Raw genomic sequence first — 25,582 nt, forward strand, 5'->3', positions numbered from 1 at the left:
TCAGACGCCTTGACCGATTTCAATGAAATTTGGTTTACAAATCCCTTACTACCTGGGATGATATCTTCTCACCTGGGCGGAGCTACAAACAGCCAATCAGATTTCACCTATTCATGTCAATGAAAAAAAATGTAAAAGACTGCCATTCTCACATTAATAAGCAAGAGTCCCCACACTTGGCACAGTTGGTCACTCCGTGACCAAGGTAAAAAATTTGGGGAAAGTGGGCAAGGCATAAAACTGCATTGCAGCCGTTCATTTTAAATGGGAAAATGTAAACTGCAGCCATTCTTACACAGGTAATCGCAGGGTTTTCAAACTTGTCACACTTGGTCACTGGGTGGCTGGGATTCATATTCATGAAAGTGGGTGGAGTCTACAACAGCCAATCAGAATTCACCTATTGACTTTCAAGGGGAATATTTAAATTGCTGCCATTCTTATATTGTTAATTGCAGAGGCCACAAACCTGCTACAGTTGGTCATTGGGTGACTGGAGTTCAAATTCACTAAAGGGGGGGAGCTTTCATTCACACATTTTTGATGCCAGGAACCTGAAAGCTCATAAACTTGGTCACGTTACAAAAAGTGGGTGGAGCTAAAAACAAATTTTGGTGGGAAAATGTAAACTGCAGCCATTCTCACACTGTTAATGGCAGGGTTCTCAAACTTTGCACAGTTTGTCACTGGGTGACTGGGATTAATATTCAGAAAGGTGGGCGGAGCCTACAAATGCCAATCAAAATTCACCTATTAATTTTCAAGGGGAAAATGTAAAATGTTGCCATTCTTGCACTGTTAATGGCACAGGCCTCAAACCTGGTACAGTTGATCATTGGTTGACTGGGGGTTCAAATTCAGAGAAGGGGTGGAGCAAAAACCAACCAGATTTGTTTCATTTCAGTGAAAAAATACAAATTATTGATGCCAAGGAGCCCAAAGCTCATAAACTTGGTCATTCAGTGACTGTCAGTGACAGTAAGAAAAAGTAGGCGGAGCCAACAACAACGAAATACATACCCGAGCACCCGAAACTAAAGCCATTTTTACACTGTTAATTCACAGGGCTTTAAAACTTGGCACAGTTGGTCACTGGGTGATGGGAATTAAGATTCAAGAAAGGGGTGGAGCCACAGCCAATCACATCTCTTTGCTTGATAAACTGCTTTCATGCTCACATTATTGATGACAGGAATCCCAAAGCTCACAAACTTGGTCATTGAGTGACTGTGTGTCAAGGTTACAAAAAGTGGGTGGGGCTCAAAAAATTCACAAGGAAAATATAAACTGCAGCCATTGTTACACTGTGAATGGCAGGGTTCTTAAAATTTGCACAGTTGGCCACTAGGTGGTTGGGACTCATATTCATGAAAGTGGGTGGAGCCTACAATAGCCAACCAAAATTCACATATTGATTTTCAAGGGGAATATTTATACTCCTGCCATTCTTACAATGATTAATTAATGTTAATGGCAGAGCCCTCAAACCTAGTACAGTCGGTTATTAGGTAATAGGAATACAAATTCTGTAAGGGGGGCATAGCCACAAACAGCCAATTACATCAGCTAGTTGGAAATACTGTATATACAATGGGCTTGATTCACAAAGCAGTGCTAACTGTTAGCATGCTTGTGAAAAGCCCCCCCTTCTCGTCTAAATTCAGTTTAGGCATGTTAAAATCAACTCGCGCGAAAGTTCCGTGCGCAAAATTTTGCGCGCCGTCGCACCTCGCATCCAATGCACCTCGCAGACGCATTGGATGCGACACTAAAGTCGCACCGTGGTGCAACGTTTCACGCGCACCACTCTGTGCGCAAGCAAAGTTTTGCGCGCGGGACTTTGCGCGCGATCTTATTGTCAAAACGGTGCTAACCTACTTAGCACCCTGCTTATCACGCCCAAAGGTGCTAAGTAGGTTAGCATGGCTTTGTGAATCAAGCCCAATGTGTTCATTTCAGATAGAGTTGATTTGCAAATGTATTCTATACAGAGTTTGCTCCATTACTTTTGTTCTGCCTGTCTGCAAATATCTACAAGCTGCATTGCTACATGCATCCTCCCAATGTACCACACTCCATATGTATTTCACCTGCTCTGCTTTCCTCACCTTGCTCAGCTTCTCATGAACTGTTAGCTCTCCTGAAATCTCTCTCTCCCTCCAGCAGCTGAAAAACCTTTCCCTCCAGCTCTTACTTGCAGCTGGTGATATATCGCCTAACCCCGGGCCACAGCCTGCTGCCAGACAAGCATCACCTGCTCACTTGCTTCACACACTTCACAGCCTTCTGCTCCCAAATAACCTCAACATCCAACTTCGCCCCAACCTCATTTCCATCCACCTACAAACACATGCTCCCCCTACCCTGCGGTCTCTGGAATGCCAGATCTGTCCGCAATAAACTGACAGCGGTCCACGACCTCTTCCTCTCCAAAATCCTCACTATCCTCGCACTCACAGAGACATGGCTCACCCCTCTGACTCTGTCGCAGAGGCTGCCCTCACCTATTGGGGGCTTCTCGTCAGTCACTCCCCCAGACCAGACAACAGACCCGGGGGAGGGGTGGGTCTGCTCCTCTCCCCAACTTGCATCTTCCGTGTCATCACCCCACCTCCCTCCCTACAATTTACATCATTCGAGGCCCACACCATCCGCCTCTACCATCCCCTCCCAGCCATTGTTGCGGTCTTATATCGCCCTCCGTCGAGCTCTCTTCCTCACTTTCTTGACAACCTTGCCTCCTGGCTCCCACACATCCTCTCATCTGATGTCCCCACCATTATCCTTGGGGATTTCAACATTCACATTGATGAACCCAACAACTCTGTCCTGACCCGGCTACTCACTATGACCAACTCCCTTGGCCTAGTACAACATACCAACACCCCCACCCATAATGCAGGTCACACTCTTGACCTGATACTCAGTAAATCCACCACAATAACAGACCTTGACATCACACCCTTCCTGCCCACAGACCATCACCTTCTCTCCTTCAGCCTCCTCACAGAAGGCACTTTCCAACCACCCTCCCACCCACTTGGTCGATGGCAGCAAGATATACTTCAGCTCAACCCATGTGTCCTAGCCAATCCTCCTCCATCCTATCCTATCCTCCCCTCACCTCCTTCAGTTTTATTACCATTGAGGAAGTCAACCACCTACATCAGACTTCCCATACCACTACCTCCCCCCTTGACTCCATTCCTTCTTGGGGACAGAAGGCCAATCCTCCTCCATCCTATCCTCCCCTCACCTCCTTCAGTTTTACTACCATTGAGGAAGTCAACCACCTACATCAGACTTCCCATACCACTACCTCCCCCTTTGACCCCATCCCTTCTGACTTACTCCGTCCTCACTTCCCGCATTTGGCCCCAGTCCTCACTGCCCTGTTTAACCTCACCCTATACACAGGCACCTTCCCGTAAGACTTCAAGCAGTCCACTGTACTACCCCTGCTCAAGAAACCCTTCCTCGACCTCTCACTACCCTCCAACTACCGCCCTATCTCCCTCCTACCCTTTGTCTCAAAACTCCTTGAGCATCTAGTTTACAAATTCCTCAATGCCAACTTCCTGCTAGACCCGCTAAAATCTGGATTTTGGCCTGCCCACTCAACCGAAACAGCTCTCACCAAAGTGGATAATGATCTCGCCTCAGCAGCTTTTGACACAGTGGACAGTCCCTTACTCCTCCAGTCCCTCCAGTCCATGGGCATTCATGACCTCGCCCTGGGATGGCTCTCATCCTACCTCTCCAACCGCACCTTCATGAACTCCTTCAATGAGTCCTCATCTACCCCCAAACACCTCTCAGTAGGAGTAGGAGTCCCCCAAGGCTTAGTCCTTGGCCGCCTACTGTTCTCACTATACACATCCTCCATTGGCAAGGTTATCTCCTCCACAGGTTTTAACTATCATCTGTATGCAGATAACACCCAGATCTACACACTCCTGACCTATCTACCACTACCATGGACAAGGTCTCCACCTACCTATCAGCCATCTCCTCCTGAATGTCCACTAGGTTCCTAAAACTAAACCTGGACAAAACGGAATTTATGATCTTCCCACCCTGGCCCTCCCTGAACCTCCCAGATGTGAATGTCACTGTTAACCACACTACTATTCGCCCTACCTCTCAAGCCTGCTGTCTTGGTGTCACCCTGGACTCCGCACTTTCCTTCACCCCTACATCAAAAACCTCACAAAGTCCTGCAACTTCCACCTCCGTAACATCTGCAAGATGTCACCACCAAACTCCTCATCCATGCCCTCATAATTTCCCGCCTTGACTACTGCAACGCCCTTCTGTCTGGTCTCCCTATGACAAGAATTGCCCCACTGCAGTCCATCATGAATGCGGCAGCCAAAATTATCCACTCCTCCCATCGGTCCACCACAGCAGCTTCCCTCTGTGAATCCCTCCACTGGCTTCCTATCCAGTCCAGAATCAGATTCAAGATACTGTGTCTAGCTTACAAATCTGTCCACAAAACCTGTCCAACCTACATTTCCAATCTTACCCAGAGGTACACTCCTATCTGCTCACTCCGCTCCTCCAATGAACTTCGCCTGACTGCCCTCCGCATCATCCAGTCCCACGCATGCCTCCAGGACTTTGAAAGAGCTGCTTCAACACTATGGAACTCCCTACCTCCCCCCATTAGGCTTTCCCCCTCCTTCGACATCCTCAAGAAGACCCTCAAAACTTACCTTTTCACTCTGGTCTACCCCCCCCCCCCCCTCACTAGTGCTTTAAATCCACAGCTGAACTCTGGTCCCCTACTCTTTGTGTCCCCACCTCTCTCTCTATATTGTAAGCCTTCAGGTAGGGCCCTTCTCCTTATATCTCCTACCTGTTCACGCACCTCCATCACCGTACACCCATCCTATAGATCTGAGTGAAATCCACTTGCCTAATCTCCATGCTTCTATCCAGTGACTGACTAAGCATTACCTTGTACTCAAACTGTGCTGCGTGATCTGTTTTGCATGTATTCCTGTATTGTCGTATTGCTGTATGTCACGCCTAAATATTGTCTATAACGTTGGTTAATGTCCAGCGCTGTATAATATGTTGGTGCTTTATAAATACAATAAATAAATAAATTACACCAGTGTGTTCACCAGTGACCTGCAAACTCTACTTTACTAACTAAACCTCAATGTCAGCTGTGTCATGTTCTATATAATAAGACGTGTTTTAGTTTAAAGTCTGAAGGAGTTCCTGATGGAATCAAAATCTTTATATGATCCAATGTTCTTTTTCCTTTTAGGTTTCAGTCGGAGGGTACCCTTGTCTAGTCTCCTCTGTAAATGATAATTCAATAACCTGCAATGTAGATCCTCAGGACTCCATGGATATTGGAATGGCAGAATTGGTTTCGATAACAGTGAACAACTATGGGAGAGCCATCAACACATTAAGCTTGGAGATGGCCAGGAGATTTGGCTTGTTGCCTCACATTGACTCCATTACACCCAACAATGGCTCAGTGAATGGACTGACAAGAATAACCATACACGGATCTGGCTTCTTTGGCAACAGCACAACCATATCAGGCTTCGGCTACACCATCGTCTCTGTGAATTACACAGACATTGTTTGTGATACTCAGCCCAGTTATACACACACGGTTGGTGTTCAGGTCACTGTCGGTGCATTTCCTGCCCAATGTAAAGGAAGTTGCAGCTTCACCTACAGCAGTGATGTCAGGGTGGTTGTATCAGGTGTTTCTCCAACTGTTGTAGGCAACACCTCAACCACATTGTTCATTAATGGCAGCGGATTTGGAGAGGACATTAATGACGTTGTAGTTTATGTTGGAGACAAAGCAGTGAATGTGGTAAACATCAATGACACAAGTATTATTTGTACTGTAGATCCCATTCCTGCCAGTAATTATCTTCTCAAAGTTATTGTCAGAAGTAAAGGCTTGGCTCAGGGCTCCTTCACCATCAGCAGTCCAGCTCAGGCGGTGCTCCTCACCCCATCTGGGAGCGTTCTTGGTGGGACGGTTCTTCAGATAGTAGGAAATGGATTCCACCCAACGAATACTATAGTGTGGGTTAGAGGTTACCCATGCAACATTACTTCAGTCACTCCTGGCAGCATCCTTTGCGTGACTCCACCAAGCACAACTGCCCAGTATGTTGCCATCAACATCCAAATACCAACTTATTTCTACCCATCACTCTACTATTCCTACTCTGATGCTGATACCCCAACAGTAACATCAGTTTCTCCCAGCACAGGTAAGATATATTTTTAATGTGTAAGTTTAATGTTTAATGTTTCAAGTGCCGTAAATTAATGTAGTGGCACCCGCGCTAGTGATGTATCGAGGTCGCACTACATCACTATCTCGCGGCACTTACATGGGTCAGCTGTTACTAATGAGCGTACGCTATGCTGCCAGGACCTAGCGTATTACCAAATTATTGCAAATTACCCCACGCTGCTTAAAATAACTCGTGCTGACGAGGTGCGTAACTTTTAAATAATCAACTTGTATACGTGTGCTTCTATATAGACTATATATACCACACACTATAGATGTAGTTATACATAGGGCCTGATTCACAAAGCGGTGATAACTCAGTTATCACGCCTAAAAGACTTTAGGCGTGATAACCTTTGCACCAGCAAAGTTATCACCGCTTTGTGCTCTAACTCGAAACTTTGCGCACGGGAGTTCGCGCGAATTCCTTCAGATCACGCCTAAACTAAGTTTAGGCGTGATAAAGGGCTTTTCACAGGCGTGCAAAGTGTTTGCACCGCTTTGTGAATCAGGCCCTTAGACTATATATACCACACACTATAGATGTCCTTCTACATAGACTTTGCTTACTGTACATTATCGCTATGCTTTTACATAGACTATACTTACCATGTAGTATACATACCACACACTGTAGATGTAGTTCTATATAGATTGTACTCACCAGGCATGTACATATTATAACGCCAATGGACTGTTGGGCGCAGGGGGAATTGAAGGATGGCTCACCCTTCTGCCGTTAAAAAACTTGGCAGCGTTAAATACAATCCCCCCTTTCAAGCCGTAGAAAATCTGCGGAGGGTGGGGACACACACATGTAATCCTGCTGTTAGCAGCACCTGAATTACCGGTACACAGCTGCAGACCATAGCATTACACCTCTAGCTGCGCCGATACCAGGTTCTGTGTGGCACACACACTGTCGATATAGTTCTACATAGACTATGCTTACCACACGCTATAGATGTAGTTCTACATAGACTATGCTTACCACACGCTATAGATGTAGTTCTACATAGACTATGCTTACCACACGCTATAGATGTAGTTCTACATAGACTATGCTTACCACACGCTATAGATGTAGTTCTACATAGACTATGCTTACCACACGCTATAGATGTAGTTCTACATAGACTATGCTTACCACACGCTATAGATGTAGTTCTACATAGACTATGCTTACCACACGCTATAGATGTAGTTCTACATAGACTATGCTTACCCACATACTATAGATGTAGTTCTACATAGACTATGCTTACCACATGCTATAGATGTAGTTCTACATAGACTATGCTTACCACACGCTATAGATGTAGTTCTACATAGACTATGCTTACCACACAGTATAGATGTAGTTCTACATAGACTATGCTTACCACACGCTATAGATGTAGTTCTACATAGACTATGCTTACCACACACTATAGATATAGTTCTACATAGACTATGCTTACCACACACTATAGATATAGTTCTACATAGACTATGCTTACCACACACTATAGATATAGTTCTACATAGACTATGCATACCACACACTATAGATATAGTTCTACATAGACTATGCTTATCACACGCTATAGATGTAGTTCTACATAGACTATGCTTACCACACGCTATAGATGTAGTTCTACATAGACTATGCTTACCACACGCTATAGATGTAGTTCTACATAGACTATTTTTATGCCCCTGTTCAACTCTCTAGTAAGGCCACATCTGGAATATGGAATTCAGTTCTGGGCACCACATTACAAAAAAGATATTGCAGTTTTAGAGCAGGTGCAGAGACGAGCTACAAAATTGATACGTGGGATGGAAGGTCTCGCTTACCAAGAAAGGTTAGATAAACTGGGTTTATTTAGTCTAGAGAAAAGACGCCTTAGAGGAGATCTAATTATCATGTATAAATACATTAGAGGGCAATATAATAGCTTGGCGGATGAGCTTTTTGTCCCTAGGCCTTCTCAAAGGACTAGAGGACATGAGCTGCGCATGGAGGAAAAACGTTTTAGCCATTTATTTAGGAAAGGGTTCTTTACAGTAAGAGTGGTTAAGATGTGGAATGCATTGCCACAGGAAGTCGTTATGGCAAACTCTATACCTGCATTTAAAGGGGGCTTAGATGCTTTCCTTGCGTTGAAAGACATCCATGGCTACAATTACTAGGTTATGCCTAATGATGTTGATCCAGGGATTTTATCTGATTGCCATCTGGAGTCAGGAAGGAATTTTTCCCATTTGGGGCTAATTGGACCATGCCTGGTGGGGTTTTTTTCTCCTTCCTCTGGATCAACAGGGGTATGTGGGGGACGGGCTGGAGTTGTACTTTGTACTGGTTGAACTCGATGGACGTATGTCTTTTTTCAACCAAAATAACTATGTAACTATGTAACTATGTAACTATGCTTACCACACGCTATAGATGTAGTTCTACATAGACTATGCTTACCACACACTATATAGTTCTACATAGACTATGCTTACCACACGCTATAGATGTAGTTCTACATAGACTATGCTTACCACACACTATAGATATAGTTCTACATAGACTATGCTTACCACACACTATAGATATAGTTCTACATAGACTATGCTTACCCACATACTATAGATGTAGTTCTACATAGACTATGCTTACCACACACTATAGATATAGTTCTACATAGACTATGCTTACCACACGCTATAGATGTAGTTCTACATAGACTATGCTTACCCACATACTATAGATGTAGTTCTACATAGACTATGCTTACCACACGCTATAGATGTAGTTCTACATAGACTATGCTTACCACACACTATAGATGTAGTTCTACATAGACTATACTTATCACACACACTAGATATGACATTCTACACAGACTATGCTTACCACACAGTATAGAAATAGTTCTGCATAGACTATGCTTACCCACACACTATAGATGTCCTTCTACATAGACTTTGCTTACCACACGCTATAGATGTAGTTCTACATAGACTATGCTTACCACACGCTATAGATGTAGTTCTACATAGACTATGCTTACCACACACTATAGATGTAGTTCTACATAGACTATGCTTACCACATGCTATAGATGTAGTTCTACATAGACTATGCTTACCACACGCTATAATGTAGTTCTACATAGACTATGCTTACCACACGCTATAGATGTAGTTCTACATAGACTATGCTTACCACACACTATATAGTTCTACATAGACTATGCTTACCACACGCTATAGATGTAGTTCTACATAGACTATGCTTACCACACACTATAGATATAGTTCTACATAGACTATGCTTACCACACACTATAGATATAGTTCTACATAGACTATGCTTACCCACATACTATAGATGTAGTTCTACATAGACTATGCTTACCACACACTATAGATATAGTTCTACATAGACTATGCTTACCACACGCTATAGATGTAGTTCTACATAGACTATGCTTACCCACATACTATAGATGTAGTTCTACATAGACTATGCTTACCACACGCTATAGATGTAGTTCTACATAGACTATGCTTACCACACACTATAGATGTAGTTCTACATAGACTATACTTATCACACACACTAGATATGACATTCTACACAGACTATGCTTACCACACAGTATAGAAATAGTTCTGCATAGACTATGCTTACCCACACACTATAGATGTCCTTCTACATAGACTTTGCTTACCACACGCTATAGATGTAGTTCTACATAGACTATGCTTACCACACGCTATAGATGTAGTTCTACATAGACTATGCTTACCACACACTATAGATGTAGTTCTACATAGACTATGCTTACCACATGCTATAGATGTAGTTCTACATAGACTATGCTTACCACACGCTATAATGTAGTTCTACATAGACTATGCTTACCACACACTATAGATGTAGTTCTACATAGACTATGCTTACCACACACACTACATATGACATTCTACACAGACTATGCTTACCACACAGTATATATATAGTTCTACATAGAATATGCTTACCACGCACTATAGATGTAGTTCTACTTAGACTATACTCACCAAACATTGTAGATATAGTTCTACATGGACTATACTTTCAACACGCTTTAGATCATACATGTCAAACTCTGGCCCGCGGGCCAAATCTGGCCCTCAGAACCATTAAATGTGGCCCCAAGTGGTTTCCCCACTTTGCAATATGTTTTGCCCTCTCTAAACCACCACGGAAGCTATATTGGAGGTGAAGCCCTAGAACACCAGAGAAACAATATGGGGGAGGTAGGGGGGGAAGCAATAAACACTAGGGAACTGTATAGGAGTGGGTGGGGGCCTCTAGACACCAGGGAGCTATATAGGGGAGGAGGGAGGACCACTCCACACCAGGGATCTGTATAGGGGTTGAAAGAGGGCCATTAGAAACCAGAGAATTTCTTAAGGGAGGAAGGTGGCCAGTAGACATTGACGTTGGCCCATGACTAGGTCCTAGTGTACAATTTTGGCCAACTTTGCATTTGAGTTTGACACCACTGCTTTAGATGTAGTTCTACATAAACTATACACAACACACACTGTAGATATAGTTCTGCATAGACTATACTTACCACACACTTTAGGTGTAGTTTTACAGAGACGATGCTTACCACACACTGTAGAAGTAGTTCTACATAGACTATGCTAACCAGAAACTTAATATGTGCTTTTTAAATAGACTAGACAAAAAGAGGCAGTGCAAGAGCTTGTGAGCATCTGTGAATGTATGAAAAGTATCTACTATAATGTAGTATTCTATGTAGTCAGCAGTCTCATGAGATGGTACCTCATCCTTCTGTTACACTCAAAGATGAGACAACCCCTGAACACTTTAAAGGACAACTATCAATAAACATGTTTTTTAAACTGGGATGGGAATAGCTTTCTTTAGCTGCCCCTTAGTACTGCTGTACATCTTCCCCAATTATATATTCCTTTGTTGTTTTAAAATTGTCTTTCTGACTGGTGTCAGGGATGGGTGTTGCACCAGTGAATCATGAGGGGAGGGGGGAATCCCTCTCCCTACATCTGTTAACCCTGTGTGCACTTTCTGGCGTTTGCAGGTGACCGGTCTCACTAATTGCCTTTCTCGAACTGAATGAGTTGTATAGATAACATGTGGGGCTTTCATGGATAACTGTAGTGTATGAGGAGTACTGGTGTGCAACTAAGCAGAGAAAAATGTATGTCTTACCTGCTACATAAAGCAAAATAAACATTATGTACTATTGTATGTGAAACCTGACACCAAGACAGGATTTTCACACAAGATTTTTTTTTCTGTCAAAGAAAATCAGTCTGTAGTCTCTTGAGAGATACATCGACCAGCACTGGGTGTGATGTTACATTTCAAATAAAAAAGAATCCATTTTTACACACACGCACGCACACACGCACACACACACACACACACACTTTTCTGCAAACATTGTGCAGAACTGCACACAAATGTGCACCTGTTCTTTATCAATTACATTCGCTTCTGTGATAAAACGTGCATCTTTTCACACATACAGACACACGTGGTGTGCAGAAAACACATACAGAGAACCTACAGACTCAAACCTACAGTGTTCCTAAACTCAGCTTATTACACTCATTCTGTCCATCTCTGATGGAGCAGAACAGGATCTGCAGACTTCTTCAGCATCGCTACAGTGCATAGCACTTGGGGAGGTGTAGAGAGGCTGGGGGTAGAGCAGCACTGTACACAAAAGCCTGCTGCACACTTAATGACTGTCTACAAAACTTTATCTACAAAACTTTGTATAACTCGGTATCAGTGGCTGAGCAGATGGGGTCATTAGAACAATTGTCCAGAGAGCAGAAAGCTTTTTCTCTCTGTGCCCTTAGTTGTCAGTCTCTCAGGACAAAGAAAAGAAACTCCTCCCACCACAGGCCCCCTGCGCTCCTTTGCAGAGCCTGTTGTTATGCCCCTGCCTGCCTGTGATGCTGCTGATGTAATATTTTGAAGAGCTTTTTTTTTGCACTATACGATGACCTAAAGAAATGGGAGTCTTCACAGAATTGTGTGATGGGTGTTTAACTCTAAACTCTCTATCTGTGTTGTTGGACAGGACAATCAGGAACCATCGTCACTGTTTCTGGCACAAATTTTGGTTCCGCAGACGTGACAGTGACTATTGGGAACACGACATGCACAGTCATCACCGTGTCTGATATTCAGCTGAACTGCACTGTGGGAGATCACTGGGGAGGAACATTCTCCGTATCACTGCTCAATGGGAAAGGATATGCAAGATCCAATGCAAGTTTCACGTATAATCTGAGTATGACGAGTGTCTCTCCAAGCCAAGGTGAGTATGATGATCTTTTGTGATTTCTATAGGAGCTGGTCATCACCTGTCATCCCCACAACAGCGTGTGCGTGTGTGTGTGTGTGTAACTCAGAAGTGTGCAGGTAGCCCTCAGAAAGTTCTGAACTAGTGGGGTAACCCCCCAAAACACGCTGCTTTGCTGCCTCACCAGCAAAGCAAGATCATACACAAGGAAAACTAGGCAGGTGTGTAGGGTCAGTGGGTGTCAAGGGCCCTGGCTGCTGTCTACTCTGAGTATCTGTTCCCATCCCAGCTTACAAAAAAGGCCAGGTACAAAGCAGGGAGAGCAGGCAGAACTGCTACTTTTCCCATCGCCTCATTTCCCCTCAATCTATCTCTGCTTAGCAGTGGCCGAGCTATCGCAGCACCTCAGATGATGGGGACCATTGCGGTGTCAGTGTTGCTAATCCACAATATGGAAGCCTACCACTGCTAGAGATGGAAGCACTGCTGGTTCTAGCAGGACTGCTTCTGCTTGTGTGCCTCAGCTTCAGTGTTCTGTGTAGAGGCCAAACCTACAGGTTGAATGTAGAGTGGAGCTGGAATTGTTGCTGATATTTCCCGGAGATGGTGGACACCACTGGGCACTAATCAGATTTGAAATGGTGAAGGGGTGGTTTGGGGGACTGTGACTGAGCACCTGTGTGGAGGAGGGTTCTGTGTGTGTGTGTGTGTGTGTGTGTGTGTGTGTGTGTGTGTGTGTGTGTGTGTGTGTGTGTGTGTGTGTGTGTGTGTGTGTGTGTGTGTGTGTGTGTGTGTGTGTGTGTGTGTGTGTGTGTGTGTGTGTGTGTGTGTGTGTGTGTGTGAGAGTGTGTGTATTTAAGCAGTGTGTGTACGTGTGTGATGTGTGTAATGTATGGTGTGTGTGTGTATTGTATGCTGTGTGTGTGGAGTGTGTGTAATGTATGGTGTGTGTGTGTATAGTGTGTGTGTGTGTGTGTGTATTGTATGGTGTGTGTGTGTGTGTGTGTGTGTGTGTGTGTGTGTGTGTGTGTGTGTGTGTGTGTGTGTGTGTGTGTGTGTGTGTGTGTGTGATGTATGCTGTGTGAGTGTGTGTGTGTGTGTGTGTGTGTGTGTGTGTGTGTGTGTGTGTGTCTGTCAGGGCCAAGGCAGAGGCGAGAGAGGCTCCAGCCTCAGGGCGCAGTGTAGGAGGGGGCACGCAACTCACTCAGCTATCATTCCCCTATTGTGTTTGAAGCAGAGAGAAATAAGGGCTAGTTTACACTTGATGCTCAGAGCGCCGCTAGCCTGCAATCGCCTTCAGATTGCAATTTTAACAAAAAAGATTCTTGCACGCTTTGCGCTTGTGATTCCCGTTTAATAGAACGAGAATCACATCACAATCACCCCCAAAACGCTGCATGCAGCGCGTTTGCAATCAATCAAAATCGCAACCGCTGCAGTGTGAATGTATCCATAGGGATACATTGTAGCATTGCTTTGCTGAACGCCGCCGGCGATCAGCAAAGCGCAGAAGAATCGCCCCAATGTGAACCAGCCCTAAAAAAGGGGGTACCTGGCAGTGACCGCAAGCCAGATAACTAGATATTGAAGGACACCCGAGGTGAAAATAAACGAATGAAATAAACATTTGTATCTATCTTTGTTCTCCTAAAAATGCCTTTTTAAGATATTCCACAGTTTTATTTTATGTTTAAATCTACGTTTTAAGTTTAAACTGTTTTATTGTTTTTGCTTAATGACACATTCATTGAAGTATGCCAGAGCTAAAATCTATGAACTATTGACCTCTTTTATCTCTTTCCTGCTCTCAGAAGCCATTTTCTGCTAGGAAAGTGTTTTATAGTTGGATTTTCTTATAAGTGAGGGTGTCAGGCTTGTCTGGTCACCTGCTGTGAATCAGGCTGTATGCCTATATGACTGACACATAACCCAGCCCTAATGCCCGTGAAAGCTCCTGCCTAATACAAACTACAATACCCTGCAGGCAGATGTAGCATACAAACTGGCAGACAGCAATCACCAAACACAGCAATGTAACACAGTATACTGAATAGTCACCTGAGGCCTATAGACTGAGGCAATCCAGATGAAGACAAGGTGGGAGGCAATGGCTGAAGTATAATCACTAAACAGATGCGTAGTCAATCAAGCCAGAGACCGTCCAGGCAGCGTTCATGCGAATCCTTTAACAAGTCGGGTCGGTAACAGGGTATCCAATTCAGAAGCGTAGTCAGGTTCAAGCCGCGTCGGTAACAGGTAATCTAGAAGAAGCTTAGTCAAGAGACAGACAAAAGTCGGCAGCAAGACAAGCACTTGGTGTGAGCTCAATCTCAGCAACAAGCCCAGCATAGGCTATCACGGGTGATGACAGAGGGCACTCACCTTTCATTTATACTAGAACTAACCAATCAGAAAGTAAAGGAATCCAAAGTAACCAATCAACAGAGAGCATATCAGCAGAGATGCTGACACGCTATGCGCACACGTGGTTAATGTTTGCAGCGGCGGAGCGCATACTGAGAGCGCGTCCGCCGCTTATCCAATGGGAGCTGAGTGCCATGCGCTCCAGTGACGTCAGAGACAGGCCGACGACAGTTCCGCCGTCATGAGCGGCCACCGGATCTTACAGAGGGTCACACTGTAGTCACTTCCAGCCACTTACATACCTGACATTTAACTCTTTCAGGCAGAAAAAGAAAATAAAGAACACAGCATGTGTGCGTGCGTGCGTGTGCGTGCGTGCGTTTGTGTGTGTGTGTGTGTGTGTGCGTGCGCATGCGTGCGTGTGTGTGTGTGTGTGTGTGTGTGCGTGCGCATGCGTGCGTGTGTGTGTGTGTGTGTGTGTGTTTTTTTTTGTGTGTGTGTAGTGGAGGTAACTTTGGTCTTTAAGCCTCTGATGTTGCAAGACTTAGTCTCAGCCCTGCTGACAGCACTATCTGCTAAGACATATTGTTTATGCTTTTATATGCATATGTAACCATTTTGTTTTCTTGTGATATGTAGGCAGTTTCGGTGGTGGACTGATGCTCACAATCACTGGCTCTGGGTTTGGTCAGCAGCTGTCCCGGGTGCTGATCTGTAGTTATGACTGTATAGTAGATGGCGTGAGATCCAACACCAGCTTCCTGCTCTGCGAGGTGCCTATGAGAAATGGTAAGAAAAAAGTGTTCATTTTTGCTGCCAAAATGTAAGTTATTTTGGTGCTACAGTTGATCGTGTTTGTCTGGTTGCATTAGTTGCCATTTATTGCAGACTTGACAATGCTGTTTACTCCCAGCTCCCCTTCACCCCCCCCCCCCCCCGATGCTTACTTTGCCCCCTCCTCACGTACTTCCAAAGCTCTTCATTGGCTGCCAATTAACCAGAGGATCCAATTCAAACTCCTAACTCGAACCTGCAAATCTCTTCACAATCTCTCTCCCCTGTACATCTCCTCACTACCGGTAGTTTCCAGATACCAACCCAACTGTAATCTTAGATCTGCACAAAACCTTCTTTTGTCCTCCTCTAGAATCACCTACTTGCATTCATGGCTGCAAGATTTTGCACTTGCTTGACCCCCCCTCTTGAATCCCCTGTCACAGCACAACACTCTCCAATCTTTGTTACCTTTAAACACTCTCTCAAAACTCACTTGTTCCAACAAGCATACGCTCTACCTTAGGCCATTCCTCTTTTGTCCTAAGGCCAAGTTGCACTCCTACTGGATATCCTAAAACACACTGCCTCTAAAGGCAGCCATATATCTAACGATTTATGGTCATAATCGACCAAGAGACAAATCTCTCCCTTATCGAGTCTGATAAGAGAGCGATCTGCCAGCTGCCCAAACCACAGGCCTATTCCCGATCAATTTTTATACTGAAATCGATCCGGAATCAGCCTTGTACACAGCATCTGCCACCTTGACGCCCCAATGCTGTGCCCCCCTAATGAAGAATGTGCCCCCGTGCAAAGAATACATTACCTTACCTGTCCTCGACCTGCGCTTGTCCCCTGCTGCCTCTGGGATATCTCCTCTTTATACCCCACGTGGTTTCCTAGCGCCCTTACTAGGAAACCACGTGGGGCGTGCGTGTATTGTAAAGGGAATGCGCCCAGAGCAGCAGAGGGAAAAGCGCAGGCCGCGGGCAGGTAATGTAATGTAAACTTTACATGGGGCACATTCTTTATTAGGGGGGACAGCATTGCGGGTTTTGTCGCGTTCTACGAACGTTGTGAAATTGCACGCCGCTCCTGATGCCCACAAGTTCCAGCAAACCGGCCACGTTGTCGGTCGGACATGCACTTGGCGGCACCGATTTTCATCCAATTCGATTATAATTATCGATTCGGATGGTTGATCGGCCGCCAAGTCGCCTGATGTATAGCTACCTTAAAGGAGTTCTGTTAGGGGTTTCTGAGGAGGAAAACAGACACTTACCTTGGGTGTCTATCAGCCCCCTGCAGCGGTAATGTCCCACGGCGGCGGCCTCCCATCTGCCGTTCTCCGCCGCCGGCCCCGGTCTAGCGCGGCATGGGATCCAACTGCGGCTGCGCTACAGTGGCCGCGCACCCGCTTGCTTCCGCCTGCGTCATTGGACGCTTACTGCACAAGCGCAGTACAAGGCTCCGTTGTACTGCGCCTGCGCAGTAAGCCTCAGATGACGCGAGCGGAGGTGCGGCAACGCGCATTATTCGTCTGTGTGACAGACGAATAATAGCCCGGTGCCGGCTGCGGGGAACGGCGATGGGAGTAGGACGGCGTGGGACATTACCACTGCAGGGGGCTGATAGAAGCCCCAGGTAAGTGGCAGCTTTCTCCTCAGGAACCCCCACAGAACCCCTTTCAGTATGTTTTATGTATACTACCCCACCTCTTGTTTTCCCCTATTCTTGTAGATTGTAAGCTCCCAAGGGCAGGGCTCCCTCCCCCTTTTGTGTCTTGATATTTCATATACCTGTTATTCATCATGTTACTTTTGTCACTGTCACCAATTCTGTATTTTGTTTCGATTCTGTATTTTGTCTCCAGTTCTATATTTTGTATATTTGGTGTATTACTTTGTACCCCATGTTCGTTTCTTATTTTGTACAGCGCCACTGAATATGTTGGCGCTTTATAAATCAATAATAATAATCCCCCACTTCCCTTCATCTTCCTTCGACAATAGACCAACCTTCTGTAATAAAAAAAAAGTAAGAGGGGTGGTTCCAGTAGGAGAAGGACTAGATTTCTCTTTCTCCCTCTTCGACCCCCACTACACATGCAGCTGCAGAGTTCAGGTCCGCACTGAGCAATTTGAGCAAGTTAGCAGCAAGTCTGCAGTGAGAAAACTAGCAACAATCAACTGCTGCACCATACATTGCATATTTTATGTAACAAAAAGTAAAACATTTTTGATAAGATTTTATGCATAAAAACATGAAATACAGTGCTTAAAGGAGCACAATTGATTAACATGTTTTTGTTTATTTTAACCTGAGCTTGAGAGAGTTCCTGAAGTGCTGGTAAATAATGATGTATACATTTGACTTTCTTACCTCTTTTGTTTACTGTATCAAATTCCCTTCAATATTAACTAACAGCAAGTGTGCTCAAATCTGGCGGCAGAGTGAACCATGTGGGGAGGGGGAATTCCCTCACAGTGCATCTGTTAACCCTGTGTGTGTGAGAGAAATCTCTCAGCACCTGCCTCTGTACTGTTTCCTGTGTCTCTGACTGAAATGTTTGAAGAGAGCAGAGGAGATGTAACTTGTTATAAATATTTGTAATTGTCTGCGACAGCACAGCTTTTCATACTTTTTTTTTGCTTTCAGAGAAAAATACTCTGTAGTCTGATATGCAAAAAAAAAAAAAAAAAAAACACTGGCTGGGCATTGAAGCAGACACCCCTTTTGAGAATGATTTGTTCCAATAGAGCTAAATCCTACACACAATGAATAAAAGCTTTTGCCTCTGATATTTAACATGAAAAGTAGGAAAATGTTTACACAACTACTTAGACATTATTTGTACATTGTCATTTTAGAACAATTTAGAGCATTTGGTTTGATTGTGTTCCTTTAATGCCTCTAAAAACAGAAGTAGGGTTTTAATGATGGTTTCTCTTAAATAGTAAGCAGCAAAAAATAGTCATGATGGTTCTCTGTATGTTTCCGCAGGTACAAATACATCTTCCCTGGTCTGTAACGTCAGTGTCATGAATGGAAACAATGTTGTCCAGATCAATAACTCCTTCACCTACTCTTCCGCTCTGACCCCCCTCATATATGACGTCACCCCTAAGAGAGGCGGCACCGCTGGGGGCACCAGGCTCACCATCACCGGATCTATGTTTGGGTATTGGTTATCTTCATAATGGTTTTCTGTTGATTGTTCAGTGGAAGGTGCTTTCCAGGTTTCAGGTGGCTATAAAAGAGTGAAACTATATTAAAGGACCACTATAGTGAAAAATGGTAAAAGTGAAAATCCACGTAAACACATAAATAAGAGGTATGTTTGTTCCAGAGTAAAATGATCTATAAATTACCTTTCTCCTATGTTACCATCACTTACAGTAGGTAGTAGAAATCTGACAGAACCGACAGGTTTTGGACTAGTCCACCTCTTCATGGGGGATTTATTGTTTATAAAGACTCTCCCTGTAAAGGATTTATACCAAGATGCTGGCCAGCCTTCCTGCCTGACTTTTTTGGACAGAGCAACTCCCATTCACTAAATGGTTTTGAAAATAAAGAAAACCCTGAGAACCACCCATGAGGAGATGGGCTAGCTAAAAACCAGTCCGTTCTGTCAGATTTAAACTCCCTGTTGTAAGTGACAGCAACATAGGAGAAAAGTAATGTATGGCTCATTTTACTCTGGAGAAGAAATGTACTTCTTATTTGTATATGTTTATATTTATTTTAAATTTTACGATTTTCGCGATAGTGGTCCTTTAAGGGGCAGCCTCATAGTGTTGAGCAGAATTTACGCCTATGCGTAATTCTGCATCGTAATTCACAATTACTCATTGTAATCGTAAAGCAAAATTTCGAGGGAAAATCGTAATTAATTTTATATGTAATTGTAAGCATTCGTAATTACGCGTTAATTTACGTGTCATTTTCGTGCCGACTTTGGCGGTGAATAGCAAAACCCCATACATGCTGTTGCTACCAGAATTGCTACATATCTTAAGGAGAATAGTGGGTACAAGTCAGGCCCGGATTTACATCATGCCTATAAGCACACATGTCCTGGCACCCTAGACTTCACCCTCCATGAACCTACAAACCACCCCCGGCGAACTGCACCGCAACTGTGCTGGCTGGCCCAGCTGTCACCTCTCCCTTACTTCCCTTGCCTGACATAAGTAGCTAGAGGTGCCCCTTGGTATTAGGTAGCCAGAGGAACCTCAATATTAAGTAGCTAGAGGTGCCCCCGGCTGAAGGGAGATCTTGTCAGTGGAATGCCAAGTGCAGGGTGAGTATCCTCTCATTTACGCTGCACTCGGGACTCTGCATGGAAAAGGAGGGCCCAGGCACTGGGGCAGAGGAGTGAGCCGCCTTTCCATCATCAGGCACCTGTAGGCACATGCCTACAGTGCCTTATGGTAAATTCGGCCCCAGTACAAGTTATAAAAAAGAATTCTTCAAAAAGACCTTGTCGTTTTTGATAAAATTGATTTTATAAGATGCAAAGAAAATGGTTTTTAAACCATTTTTCTTTGTATTTTTAAAATCAATTTTCTCAAAAACCACAAGGTCTTTTTGAAAAATTATTTTTTTGACTTGTACTCAATATTCTCCTTAAAGAGACTGTGAAGCGAGTCTAAATTCTCTTTTTTAACTTGTATTCCTGTCAAGGACCATAACCCCTGCTAAACCGCCGCTATCCCGCAGCAAAACGAGGGGTTTATACCCCCCAAACCCCCCCTGCAAAATCCACGACTTTCTTAGCCGTGGATTTTGCTGCTAATGGAGGCAGGGCTATGAGCTGCAGCTCTGCCTCCATGCTCGTCAATCTGCGGGCAGATCTCCGCCTCTCCCCGCCCTTCTCTGTGAAGGCAGATTGAGAGGGGCGGGGCGGCGATCAGCGGGGATTGTCGCACTGAGAGGCAGAGCTACAGCCATTAGTTCTGCCTCATTCAGGATGTGCTCCCCAGAGTTAGGAGAGGGGATTTGAGGGGGTATAAACCCCTCGTTTTGCCACGGACTAGCGGCAGTTTAGCAGGGGTTATGGTCCTTGACAGGAATACAAGTTAAAAAAGAGAATTTAGACTCACTTCAGTCTCTCTTTAATGTATATAGCATTAGCATGCTTTGCTATTCACCGCCAAAGTCGGCACAAAATTACGAGTAAATTACATGTAAATTAATGCGTAATTATGAATTATTTTACAAAATCAATGCAGTTGACAATTTGTAATTACATGTAGGGGTAATTGCAAAAATGTACGCAATATTTTGTGTAATCGTAATTAGCTGATTAAGATCATCACTGCCCATGAGACCACTAAAGATGGTCAATGAGATGAACAATAATACCACCCCACAAGTAGATTGTAAGCAGGGTGGAATTGGGCCAATCAATCTCAGTTCCAGTTTGTTTTGCTTCTATTTACTTTTCAGGAGACCTGTCCTTTGGCATTCAACTGCAGTTTACCTACATAATCTGTTCAAAGTATTCAAAATCTGTTGACCCTCATACTTTATGGAGGTAGCAAAACTGCCCATTCATTGGCCAATCAAATTTGGATGCGTGTACCGGTCTTAAGCTTCCAGCCAATTATTTAATGAACACTGGGCTATTTTTCTATTATTCTGCCAGTAATTATCTAGTAGTGTCAAATATATTGTGGGTTATTTCAAATACAGATTTGGTTGTGTAATTTACTGGTATATTTTATTAACTATCTACTCCTCTTGCACAGCAGACAAGGAAAGCAGATGGGGCCGCTTTCCATTGGGAGCCGTGGCTATTTCCAATTCAGCCCCAGCTCCCGTTCTGGTGCGTAGCCACAGCCCGACTTGCTAAGCCGTGCACACATATAGGGATGCAGCTGCGTGCTGCAGAAATATGCAGCATGCCACGTCATCCAGATTTACTCCAAAATGTGCTCTGGACGGCGAGCCACTAGAAAGATAGGCAGGGTTTCCCTTCGCAGCTTGCAAGCTGGGGGACACTGCAGATACGTCCTTAGTGGAAATAGGCCCATATAGTTGCTGAGAAATTCACTGTGTGTGTCTTTAGAGAGATTGGCCTGTCTTATTAGGCCTTATCAGCAAGTTATCAGCAAGTGTGAATCAGGCTGTCAGCTATGTCCAAAATGTGCTGAGGTGTGACTTTGTTCTGGGCTAAGATGTAAACACTGGAGGTTAACCCTTTCTGTGCTCCCAGGATACCAGGAAGTAAACACTGCAGGGTTTGTAAGATTTCTGTAAGCTGTAACAAAGAATTGTTTTCCTTTAAATGTTATTATGCTGTTGCTCATCTCTAAGAGCAGAGGGGAAGTTCTGAGTTTAGGTTTGCTTTAAGGTGTTCTCTATCGATACAATCTTGAGTTTACAGTTTTACAACTTCTATGTTGAATGAGGCACTACCTAAAGTATGTCTTCAAAATATTTTAAATCAGTTTACCATTCTATTACACAGATTTAGTAAGATTGTTCAATCATGATTGTATCATTAATGGGCACCTTTAATGTGATTGCTTGTTCAGTTGATGTCCCGAACTACCTATGTCTTTATAAAGACTAATGTCTAACTGCTCTGTTATCCTTTCCTATTGCAGAAACAATGCTTCCCTCTTCACTGTGACAATTGCCCAGTCACCGTGCAATGTGCAATCAGCCAACGACACGCAGATCGTCTGTATCACCAGCGCTCATTCCCCTTCTCAGAGGGCCAAGGTCAGAGTGAATGTTGCTGGCCAAGGAGTAGCTACAATGGTAAGATTTGTGGAGTTTTTATTTTGGTCTATGAATAGAACAAAACTATTAAGATATCATATAAAGTGCTCCTATGAAAACCAGAAGATTAAAAACACTACTTGCTGCCACCACATTCTTAAAAACAGAAAACTCTTTAAAATCAGGCATTGTAAAGTTAACCATAATGATGGTGCAAAGTACAAAATAGAGAAAGTGGAATGTATGGTTACCAATATGGCGACCATAATGGTTACCAATAGCACAGTTATTTAACACGACATTCAGAATTTATTTGTGAAGGGTATGAAGTCTCTGTTGATCATTAATTATAATTAGCATTAGCTCAACTAATTCATCTTTCTACTCGATCTTGCTCTGCTGCTCCTCTCTGTCAAACTCTTCATTGGCTACCAGTTAACCGGAGGATCCAGTTCAAACCCTTGACCCTAACTTACAAAGCTCTCCACAATCTCTCTCCCCTGTACATCTTACTAGTTTCCAGATACCAACCCAACCGCAATCTCTGATCTGCACATAACCTTCTTTTGTCCTCCTCTAGTATCACCTCCTCACATTGACGTATACAAGCTTTTGCACGTGCCTCAACCCTCCTCTGGAATGCCTTTCCACAACACATCCGTCACTCTCCAACCTTTGATATATTTAATCGTGGCCTCAAAACTCACTTTTTTCCGTCAAGCATACGCTCTACCTTAGGCCATTTCCCCTCTGACCTATGGCCAAAGTTTTACTCCTACTAGATAACCTAAAACACATATACCTTGAGCTATGAATATTGTATATTACCCCACCTCTTGTTCCTCCCAATTCCTTTACATTGTAAGCTTGCAAGGACAGGGCTCTCTCACCCTTTTTTGTATTTTGTTTTGATTCTGTATTTTGTACCAACTCTGTACTTTGTATATTGGTGTATACCATTGTCTGTATTATTTTGTACCCCATACTGTTTCATTCAAACATTCGGTTTGACCGGATTGGCTTGTATATCTATTACAGGACAATGCTGACTTCTTCTACATCGATGTGTGGTCCTCAAAATACACCTGGGGAGGGGACTTGCCTCCTGATGAAGGCTCATTGGCTGTAATCACTAAAGGACAGACCATCCTGCTGGATCAGAGCACTCCAGTGCTGAAGATGCTGCTCATTCAAGGTAGCATGTCAACAAGACTTTACACTTAGAAGCAGAAGAGCTCCCCACCCAACTAGAGAAATACAACTCTTCCAACATATGGAGCATCAGAGTTCCACAGCCTGTTGGGACATCATTGCTCACTCCAGTTGTGGAATCAGAGCTCTCCTTCCAGTTAGAACGTCAGAGCTCCTCTCCCTATTTATCACTCCTTCCACTCTATTCTACCCAGAATCTCTGTGGAATGGCTGTTTCTGGCTAATCCTTATAGAATAGAGAGCCAGACTAAAACAACTTTTTTTCTGAACAAAAGTAAAACTTCTCTTTAAGAGTTTTATTTTACTCCCTCTGGATCAACTGGGGTTTCTGAGGGTGCAGAGTTGAGTGGGGTTTTTTTTCCGTTAATCTTGAAGGACACATTCGTTTTTTCTGCCAAGGATGTAATCCTGGATGGAGGAAGGAAGAAGTGAGCAACGTGTCCAAAGTTCAAGTTGTGTTTTGTTACAGATAAGTATAATTCCCTTGTGCATTACAGAAAACTAAGAGCAGTGCCAGCAGGTGGGCCCCATGGACTAAATGTTGGCCCAAACATGCGTTTCACTTTCTTACACTTCCTTGCGGCATGTGTGTACAATGTGACAATGTGAAATAGCCATCTGGGTACCTGTTGGAACACTACATGCTGGTTCTGCTCTTAGTATTTCTCTACTGCTCCTATGGTTCATCTAGGGCATGGTGTCGGCTTCTTCATCTCTCCCTCCAGGATTACAGCTTACTTTTTTTCAGCCTGTTCATGGGACATCCAACAGACCTGGAGAGTGCATTTATTTACTATTGGAGTTTTCTGTCTATCTCCCTCAGCCTTTAATTAATTACACACTCAGAGTGCCAGCCAGAGAGAATAGTCCAAGACCAAGGCTGGCTCTAAATTCTGGCTGGCAGAGTGAAAGATAGAGTCTGGCCTTCAAGACTAAGTTCTGTGACCAATCTCTACCAGATACATTTCACAACAAGAGAACCACAGAAGCCGGGCACCAGTCTCGGTACCTAAAGCCACATACACATGATCAAGTCTTTTACTATAAACAACTTTACAAACTACTATGATTAAAAAAGTTGGAAAGATACGTCCTGGCGTGCAAACAGCTATTATACACACAGAACGACTTGACTGACAACTTGACGAACAACTACAAATTTCCGTATTGTTACTGGTGAACGACTAATATGTTATAGTTAGTAAAGGAAATCATTAAAAAGTCATAGCAGACTTCTGTACACATTGCCATGTTGGACGCAACTTCTCTCAGTTGTTCATCAAGTCAATCCAACAGTTGGATTGACTTGAGCTGCATCTTATCAGTCATTGGTCGCCTCTTATCAGTGATATTTGACAAAAGTTATCCATCTTCTTCAAGTTGTTTAATAATTGTGCATTTAAAAGACTTTTGTTGTGTGTGTATGAGGCTTAGAATGCTAATAGATTATTTCATCTTAAAGAGAACTTGAGGCGGGGTTCTGAGAATAAAATCCCCATACAGAGGCTGGGTCTGTCTATAGAGCCCAGCCTCCGTTGCTATATAGTTCGCCCCTAAGCCCCCCCCCCCCCGCGGCTGCGCTCTGCAATACCACCTTAAAACACAGCCGCGCTGCTGACACGCAGCTTGTCAGAGCGCGCTGTGTTTTCCTCTGTCCTGTCAGTCTCGCCGCTCCCCGCCTCCTGCATCGCTCCGGTCCCCGCCCGCATCCCTTCCCTCCCCGCTGATTGGAGGGAAAGGACGCAGGCGGTACCGGAGCGATGCAGGAGGGGGAAAAGCGGCGAGAGTGACAGGAGCGAGGTAAACACGGCGCGCACAGCGCGACTGTGATTTATGGGGTGTTGTAGAGTGCAGGGGGTGATTGGGGGTGATCTAT

At 44.1% G+C, this 25,582-nt stretch overlaps 1 protein-coding gene across 1 annotated transcript in view; it reads left to right on the forward strand.

The window, feature by feature from the left end:
- LOC137519142 (fibrocystin-L-like) overlaps window positions 1-25,582 on the forward strand; it is a 249,726-nt gene that overhangs the window by 65,103 nt on the left and 159,041 nt on the right. The window contains exons 17-22 of the mRNA XM_068237924.1: window positions 5,282-6,260; window positions 12,394-12,633; window positions 15,622-15,771; window positions 18,763-18,940; window positions 22,377-22,533; window positions 23,533-23,689. Coding sequence (XP_068094025.1) covers window positions 5,282-6,260; window positions 12,394-12,633; window positions 15,622-15,771; window positions 18,763-18,940; window positions 22,377-22,533; window positions 23,533-23,689 — 1,861 coding nt within the window. The remainder of the gene's footprint in view (window positions 1-5,281; window positions 6,261-12,393; window positions 12,634-15,621; window positions 15,772-18,762; window positions 18,941-22,376; window positions 22,534-23,532; window positions 23,690-25,582) is intronic.

Source organism: Hyperolius riggenbachi, chromosome 5, assembly GCF_040937935.1.
Source record: "Hyperolius riggenbachi isolate aHypRig1 chromosome 5, aHypRig1.pri, whole genome shotgun sequence".
NCBI classification, from domain to species: domain Eukaryota; kingdom Metazoa; phylum Chordata; class Amphibia; order Anura; family Hyperoliidae; genus Hyperolius; species Hyperolius riggenbachi.